General features: G+C 37.4%; 1 protein-coding gene across 1 annotated transcript in view; it reads right to left on the bottom strand.

Moving 5' to 3' along the window:
- The window catches only part of LOC108672538 (homeobox protein six1b), a 30,239-nt gene extending 20,814 nt beyond the window's left edge, over nucleotides 1-9,425 (bottom strand). The window contains exon 1 of the mRNA XM_018160227.2: nucleotides 8,598-9,425. Coding sequence (XP_018015716.1) covers nucleotides 8,598-9,247 — 650 coding nt within the window. The 5' untranslated portion in view covers nucleotides 9,248-9,425. The remainder of the gene's footprint in view (nucleotides 1-8,597) is intronic.
- Between the last annotated feature and the right edge of the window lie 277 nt (nucleotides 9,426-9,702).

The following is a 9,702-nucleotide window of genomic DNA, read 5'->3' as shown; positions in this document are numbered from 1 at the left end:
GGATGGAGGAGTGGAGGGAAGGATGGAGGAGTGGAGGGAAGGATGGAGGAGTGGAGGGAAGGATGGAGGAGTGGAGGGAAGGATGGAGGAGTGAAGGGAAGGATGGAGGAGTGGAGGGAAGGATGGAGGAGCGGAGGGAAGAAGCCGCAGCAGACGCAGGCAAATGAGGAGACGAGGCGAGGGCTCGGAAGGAGTGCATGAGACTGAGACAGCGTACAGGGAGTAGGAAGGGAAATATTATTATAGAGAGAAGTGATTATGATGGCTTAAGGACTGTAGGTAAATAATGCAGAAATAGATAGAATAAAGTAATAAAATGGCAAGAAAAATACAGGTTAAATAGAACAAAGAAAGGAGAACAAGAAAAGTAGGAGAGCGAAGAAATTGGAAAAAAACAATGCTAGTTTAAGTTGAATGTAAAAAAGCGGACGAATAACTTACGGAACGAAATCAGGCAAACGAAAAGCGGAAGAATACAAATCAGGCAAAATTTGTTCATAGGATGAAAATATGACAAGGAGGCACAAAGAAACCAAGCGATGTTTGGGAAAAGGCAAGGAGAGTGCTAGGAGAGAGAGGGCTGGGAGAGCTGGCTACGAGCCAGAGTAACCTGAGAAGCACTAACTTGTCTCGAGTTGCTGTTGCTAAAGCTCGCTCTCTTTGCTGCCGCAGTGTCGCTCTTTATACGTCTCTTATATTGCTATTTTTATTATACAACGTGACCATCAAGCAACCCATGGCCTTAAACTAACTGTACGAGACTTTCCTCTTTTTCCAAGTTATCGACAAATAGTATTCCTATTGAAGAATGCCGGAATAATGGATGCTGGGAAATTCGCTATCATGTATTTGAAATTTACAATTTCTCGTATCAGTTAAAAGTAAAATTAAATAAGTTATCCCTCTAAAAAAAGAAGCGCTGATGAATCGTAAAATGCGAAAAGGAATTTTTAACTAGTATTTATTACACTTGCATGGCAGAAGAATCCTGTCAAAATTTACTTGTAAAAATGTTTTTAATCACCGAGAAATTTGCAGTTGCTACTCGTGCTTCAGCTGATCGTTCGACCTAAGAGCAGTTGCTTATGATTGCAGAGATCTCATTGGTTTAGAAGAATACGAAACTGTGTAATTTCTTCAATTGAAAAATCAATGTTACAACGTGTGCGTGGGCTCTAGATAAATGTATCTCAATTTAACACGTTAAGTAATTTCAACGTAAACATTGCTGAATAAACTAGACGTGCAATCTTAATGTTACATTATATTTATAAAAGAACGTTGTTGTAAGCTTTTGACTTAAACAACTGTCTCATGCAAATTAATGATAACACCTTGTCCATTAAAGTGCGCTTTGATAATAAAAACTCAATGTTAAACAAACGTAAATTGCTCTATAATGTCGTTTCATGACACGCAGTTCATGCTCTTATACCAGCCAGCGTGAGTTTCTCCTTAAAACAATGGGAGTCTTGGCGGGTGATCGGATTTCAAGCGAGCGTGACAGCCGCAGCCAGTGAGCCCTCACCTGTGAAACTTTTTTTCGTTTTATTAACGCTGTTGATGTTTTTAAATGAACAACAAATTGCAGCATCTTTTTAGCGCATTTTCTCATTTATGGAAAAAATTCACTATTGTGCTCGCCATGTCCGTCTGTCCGTGACCTCAAGTTTTCGTCGACGAGAAAATGCGCTCTTTGTCGCTCACTATGCAGTGAGTACTGAGTTATATTTTTTTTGCGTTTGAACGTATTGAAATTTAAATTTTATTGCAACAGATATGATTTTGATTGCTGTTCTAGCTGAACGTAGTCGTTAGAATTACAGAATATTTTACACAATTGCATAAATAATTTTATATTCGTTCCCATAGTCTAATTCGACTCACAAAATACAAGTAACTTGTCACTGCCCCCTGACGTGCACCTATAATCAGCGCATTGCAGTTATTTCTCGCTTGTAAAATCACAACTCTGATTAATATTTAGAGAGACCGGCCTAGAACGCACAAAAACTTAATGTTCTCTCATGAGACCAATTTTCATTTGGAGTACTGAAATAATATTATTACGTACCCTGCAATCATGTTCCATGACTCGATTATTACTAGCGTGACTTCCAGGTCGAGAAAGTTACGTTAATAACAGAACAGATTCTTCCAATATGAAGTTTTATTTCTTCAGTAAGGAGACATTTGCTGAAGATTACCTCGTCGTATATTCAACTAAAGCTTGAGCAGGCTGGTGAAGTTTCAACCAATCAAATTTCAAACTTTGGCAGAGCCTAAATAGTAAATTCCATCGACTTCAAAGTAAAGAAGCTATGTTCTTTTCACGGCCTATCGTTGCCATGACCAAGAGATGGAGTTGTCGACATTACTGTGGCCTAGCGATGCATATTAAAGGTAACATTCTCGCACGCTTTTTAGGCATTAATAATAGCAAGGTTGGTGCAATTTGTCATTAGGCAACACAAAATGGACATACTGCTTGTCACTCAAACCGCAGTGACGATATCTTTGGATCGCATACCAGACGTGTGTCTAACTTGAGGGCGGGGACCTTTCATATTAAGAGATCGATGCGGGGTGCGAGACACGACTGTCGAATGAGCTATATACATGACGCACGACGCTGACCACATACATTAGAATATCATCAGGAAATTATCAATTGTATTTGTCTATTGAATTCCTGACTAATCAGCAGATGAGTTGGCATTAGGTATAATTTAGGACAAATTTGTGCTTGGATTAGGTCGAACAATACGAGTCGAAGAATCAATCCAGCTGTGAGCCACGTAGCGAAAGCTCAGGCAAATAACATTCGATGTCACGTATCTTCCTCAATTTACACTCGCTTGGACACACATTTCTTGAGTACAATCTTGCTGAGCTGAAAAACAACCAAATTTAAAAATAAGAAAAGGATATTTATTTGAAAAACTTTATTGTACGGTACATCCCCTTACTATGCCTACAATAAATGTCCTGTAACTTTTATATGGGGTTTCTTAACTGTTCTCGAATCGCAATATCGTCTCTCATGCACGCGCTCGATCTCTCGCGGTGACAGCGATTCAGTTTGCTCTTGTGCATGCAGACACGATTACTCTTACGGCTGTCACAGGTGCTGCTACATAATTGTGATTACCAAAAAAACAGCAAATGGTTAGGGTGTATTACACGTACGAATAAAAAAGAGCACTAACAAAAAGATTTTTAAAAATATTTTATCATCTCTGCAGAACCATCACATCCGATGAAGATTCCTCACAGCTTCTGCAAAGAGATACGGGTCTCTTTTATGCGAACTTTATTTCAAGGAATGAATTAAAATAGTTTAATTAAATAGCTCTATAAACAAGCGAATGGGGACGAGATAATGACGAAACGCACTATCATGTTTTTCAGGGATCGCAAATGCATTTGTGTACTTCTTTATCTCAATTTGAAATATCACCTGCTGACTACATAATGGAATTTACTGAAAATTACCAATTCTAAAAACGGTTCGTGCAGTTTTATTTACATTTTTTTAAATGCAACGAAAGGCGCTTTTGAATTTGAATTTCAGGTCAGAACTTGTATAGATACTCATTTCGGGAATCGTTTTTGCGATTTGTTGTCAGCTTGTTTATAGAATGCAATACAGAATGGAGCATAGATTTAAAGCAAAACCACATTATTAATATTTCACTGTCTATAGGACATTTCATGCTTTTACTAACATAAAGAGTAATAATAAGTATTTGGTAAGTAACTGATTGCACTAGCGATTTCCCTAAAATACAAATTCGTAACTTTTTTGAAAATTCGAAATAGCATAAATGAATAATATTTTTTTAATGAGATTGTCTAAATATAATAACACATCTACGTAGAATACCTCAAAGGTAATTTGCAAATTGGCCATGCCACGGACACGACATAATGTGGCGTTTTAATGAACCATTTCGTGCACGCACGCTTGTCACTCTTGCTCCAGTTGGGGGCCTACGGACAACTTGTTCTTTACATGTCAGGCATGCATCGACCAGCCCCTTGGATGTTGACTAATGTGAGCACAAGCGTCACCCACTCAAAATTATACACACATTATGCATGAGTGCTTCACAGGGCCTATATGACGCCGATTGGCTGGATGTATAAATTTGAAGGACACAGCTCGCCATCTTACTCGGCCATTATCGACGAATATCTTGAAAGTTATAGGTAAGCTACACAACTGCATTTCCGTTATAAATACTCTATGAGAAAATAATTAATGCGTGTACCATAGCATTCATTTCATAATGGTTGTTCAGCTAAACGATTTGATGGAAATGATTAATTTTAGATTTTGATCAGTTCAGGTTTGCATAATGAATATTTTAATTATTATACAAACTCTTTCAAGAAGTAGGGACAAATGAGGGTTTAAGAGCAATTATAGTTTTAGGAACACTATTCGTTTACGATTATAATGTCTTCCACATTTTCACATTTTCTAGAGAGCCAAAATTTCTAATTGAGTTACAATTTGGAAGCCACATTAATTAGTAGTTCCTCAAAGTTTAAACTTAATTTCTAGTTGTCTCAAAGATAAAGAATACTTTAGCAAAATGTTTACTTTGATAAATCAACTTTAATTCATTTTTGCAGATCGCGTAATATTATTTATATACCAGACACAGGCATGAAAATCGAATGTACCGCCGATCATGACGAACACTGCAAGCTTTTACTTGAACATATCCGCTAGAGAATTTTCTCTTGAACGTGTATAATAGAAGATTGCCCAATATGTTACTCCAGGATATCTGCTAGAGAACTTTTCCTTGAACGTGTATGGTAGAAGATTGCCCAATATGTTACTCCAGGATATTCGCTAGAGTATTTTCCTTGAACGTTCATATAGTAGAAGATTGCCCAATATGTTACTCCAGAATATCCGCTAGAGAATTTTTTCTTGAACGTGTTTAATAGAACATTTCCAAATATGTTACTCAAGGCTATTCGCTAGAGAATTTTTTCTTGAACGTGTTTAGTACAACATTGCCCAATATGTTACCCCAGGATATCCGCTAGAGAACTTTTCCTTGAACGTGTGTGGTAGAAGATTTCCCAATATGTTACACAAGGATAATCGTTGGAGAACTGTTTTTGCTCTCGGTACGCACCGGGTAAAAATACTCCACATGCGTGACGAGGCAAATAAATTAGTATTTAAATTACGCGTCTCAGCGGAAACCTATAAATTTTCACTCTCTGTTGCACAATAAATTTATGTTTTCCCGGCATGAACACTATTGAATATCAGAAATTATTTGCAGAATTTCTATCTGCTTCTGAAATTATCCACCAAAATTTAATTGACTTTGTAATAGAAATTCTACTACGAACATTTATAAAATGGTATAAATTCATCTTCAACTATAATCTTGCAAGATTATAGTTGAATAGCGTGCAAAAGAATCAAAGCCTTTGATTACAAGAGATTAAAGCTATTTATGAAGTCAGTTATTCCGAGTTTGTCTAAACTGGTAAAATTTTTGAGGGCTGCTAAAGGTAATCCAGAGCATTGAAACAGGAATCTTTGCTAACACGAGAAATATACTTTATTTCAGCAATACTATATGCTTTTCATGCTTTTTCTAACATAAAGAGTAATAATGATTATATGGTAATTAAGTTACTGACTGCACTAGCGAATTCTATTGAAGTTTGATTGAAGACAGCAGGATGAGTTTTTACATTGTCGTCAATCGGCTGGTGATATAGTTGAAGCCCTCCTCATTTAGGATAGGACTCTAGCTTTTAATCTTCACACTACTTTGCCGTCAGAACTTCGAAATTGTTTTCGGATGAATTTTCGGGCTGCAATTTGAAAGTAGTATCCCATTTACATGATTCTGTAGTTATGTCGATCCAAAACTCAATTTGAGTAATATTCTATTCGAGTAATTTTGTACTTTCTACTTATGTTGATCAAATTTCATAACTAGTGCGCATAACTTGATAATGAATGATGAAACGTTGATATAATGAATTTTGAAACGCTTGAAACGTTGTTGATATATTGAATATAACGCCCGGTAACATGATTTTCGATCTCTCAACGCCAATGAAAAATATTATTCCAGTTATTAAAAGAACAAAAAATGCATAAAAAATCGTGCTATGGTCTTCAACCAAACTTGTATAAAATGATTATCCTATCCTTAACTGATATTTGGTTAGAAATACAAACTCCAACCATTACAATGAATTCTATTGATGGAACAACAAAAAATCATTACCAAGTCTGAAGCATGAAAAATATATCAAGTTGCATGCATATTAAAATTTCGACAAATATATTGTTTGGAGTTCAGTATGAACTTAGGCAAGTTGAGAAATAGCTCAAATAAAATTATATACGGTATAATTATACCGTATATAATTATACGGTATTATTAATTAATTATAATTAATTATAATACCGTATAAATATATAATTATACGGTAGAAGTAAATTATCGCGCCAACAAAATCTGGGTTCGTCCAAGTTGACCGGGAGACAAAAAATGCCTCAACAACATTAACTATAAACATTAACAACTTAACTGCCGCTTTGTTTCAAACCTAATGATATTGCGCCAGTTGCTGAAAGTAAATCACCTGCAAACAAGTGTAGTAAATGTAATATTTAAAGGCAGACGATTTAATTTGAAAATAATTAAAGGAGTAAATTTCTTCGACTGTTCACCGAATCGCGACCAAAATTATAAACTAAATTAAACAGTGAATGCATATATATAATTTAATACTAATAATTTAAATAAGGGAATGTTAACATTTAATATGTAGAAGTAGATTGCTATGCAGCTAAGTCACTACATAGAAATGGATGAATGCTTTTATTACTTTAATATTGAAAATCGTTCTTGTGTAGACGTTATGAATGAAACTACGTAGGTAAAAATAGTTAAAAGTCGCGATCGAGTTACACCCGCTCGGAATTCTACAGCCGCATTTTATTATGAAATAGAAAAATTGCATCGAGAGGAACTTGTTTTGTATTTGCAATTAACGGTTTTGTAAAGCATAAATGAACTTTTCAGTGTTACTGCTCTCCTTAAAAAATTTTTCGTTTTTTAATTACATACACCACCTCATTGATTGTTAGATAAACGATTAAAGTATTGGTCAAACTTGAATTTCCTTCAAAATTTGGCCAAAATTACCTCCGAGAACGCCGGAAGCCTGAAAGTAATCAGTTTTTTGTTCGCAAAAAATTTTCCTGACAGTATTTTCCTGACAGTCCAACGAAGTATTATATAAAAACTGAAGCAATAAATGTCATAGAATTTTAACCTTTTCTCATCTTCTACCAATAACAACACCTCGTTTAGCGACAGCATTTCCCAGCCGTGTCATGCAAATAATGATGGCCTCGTTGAAATATTTTACGAAGAATGCATTATTTACTTCGAACCTCAAGCATTAAAATTCCTCTCGGCCTCTGCTTAGGTTCGTACTCTTAATAATATTCAAGTGCAATGATGAACGCTGATAGGTTTGAAGTGCGCAATACCGCATGCAAGCAGAGCGGCATTATATGTCATGAATAAGAGAGCGTACGAGTCTCTGCTGAGAGTGGGGACTCAAGCCTTCGTTTGCTTTGCAGTCATCTTGTAGTGATGAAAATGCATTTAAAGTGTCAGGCTTAATTTAATAATTAAGCATGGCTTTTGCTGTGCAAGTGCAATTATCATTTTTCTGTAACTGTTTGGTAATTAATTTCATTTTGTTTCAAGTTTGAAAAATTAAAAAAACTCGCCTTGCTTCATCCATGAGAAATTTATTAGCTTATTACAATATTTTCAATGTTATCCTAGTAGTCACAATAAAGATGTATATTCATATAATATTTTACTGCATAATCATATCTCCCGGTAAGCTAGTCACGGGGCTTATCCATCTGGGTCGTGCAAAAGAAACACCTCGCATCGCTGATCTCCATGAGAAGGTATGCATTAAAAACAGTAATAAGCATCATGCATTGAAGCATGCATAGTTACCTTGCATACAGTCATTACGAATCCTTGCCATTACACGGTCCACAGAAGTCCCATTAACTCATCTACTAACAGCTGAACGGTGAATCCGGTCTCTACTTTCTACGCCAAATGATTCCTTCAGTGAACTTTTCCATAAGCTGCATTGAACACCTAATTTTTGATATAAAATAAAAATACGATGGTTTATTTAGCCAGCTATAGTGATGTGTGAGACTTCTATCTCAAACTTGAATTCCTCTCGATTTTACCGAGAAACTGTGCAAACTCTATCACTAAATTTAATAAAATTAAATCCCTGGATTTTCGTTGGTAATACAGTATCACAGTATCGCTGTCATACTTACGGAGGTACGCATAGACTAACTTGGGATTTTCGCACAGCTGATGCTGATTGCTGACAGTGGTGAACGTAAATGTGCATACAAAAATAAGAAATTTTAATTAAGCTAGCGGAAAAATTATATAATAATTTTTCAAAAAGTAATGAAAATTTAGAAAATAAATTGATTAATAAACATATTATACAGCCCACGTCGCAGTACACCGACTACTCACCCGTCCTTCTGCTCGGCTGCTCGGTCTCGCTGCCGCCGGTTCTTGAACCAATTAGAAACTTGAGTTGTAGTGAGGCCCGTGGCTTCGGAAAGTTCCCTCTTTTCGCGGGGCGAGGGATATGGATTACTAGCGTACCAATCTCGAAGAACATTGCGGGATTTCTCCTTGAAACAATAAGAGGTTTCTTCTCCGTCCCAAATTGTGCGAGGAAGAGGGAACTTCCGTCGAACTCTGTACTTGCCGACCGCTCCTAGAGGTCTGCCTCGTAATTTTTCCGCTTCGATATAATGTGCTTTTAACCACAATTGCTGCAATTTGTTGTGGTTATGCGACGAAAAATTATGAGATTCGAGAATCCTATACAGATCCTTAAAATTTCCTCGATTAAATGATACCAGTGCTTTAGCTTTAAGTACCGATTCATTTTTGTGTAAATGTTCGCATGCCGGCAGAGACCATAAAAATCTCCCAAGGCGCTCTATATCGCCACTCTGTTGCAATACTTCACAAACACACGCTACTTGCTCCTGCGTGAACCCGAACGACGGCAACATCGTGGCCGTCGATGAAAACGAAACTTGGGGTATAGAATGAGGGAGAAGGTGTGGGGCCGAGGAAAGAGTGGCCTCGCTCATGGATCCCACTATCATAATACACCACCTCAAACAACACTAGCACTGCCCAGGTTGGCTTGAATCTAAGTCACGAGGTAGCCCAGGTCCCTTTAATTTGAGGGCGATGTGCGCATCCACCCTATGACACAGCCTGCCACAAACTAAGGGCTGATAGCCATGTTACTGAGGCTGCAGCACTGCCAGAACAAGCGTAGCCCTCCCTCACTTGAGCGAGACTCCGCCCGCAGCTCTCATGCCATCAGCAAACCTTATGAACGGACGTTAGTCGATATCGCGAACCACCCAACCGCACCCGCGGTATTCCAGCCGGGCGGATTCCATGCCTGGCTGGGGAGCGGAGGCGCTGGATGATCAACTGGAAAGAGGCGGTCGCGTGGCCGAAAGAGGAGGAGCGCCTAGGACGAAAGATGGATGGTTCTTAAAATTGCTGTGGTATCCTTAATAATAACACTTATTCACTTAGCGGCACA

Source organism: Hyalella azteca, unplaced genomic scaffold (assembly GCF_000764305.2).
Source record: "Hyalella azteca isolate HAZT.00-mixed unplaced genomic scaffold, Hazt_2.0.2 contig6346, whole genome shotgun sequence".
NCBI classification, from domain to species: domain Eukaryota; kingdom Metazoa; phylum Arthropoda; class Malacostraca; order Amphipoda; family Hyalellidae; genus Hyalella; species Hyalella azteca.
This window is presented reverse-complemented; position numbering and strand designations above follow the sequence as displayed.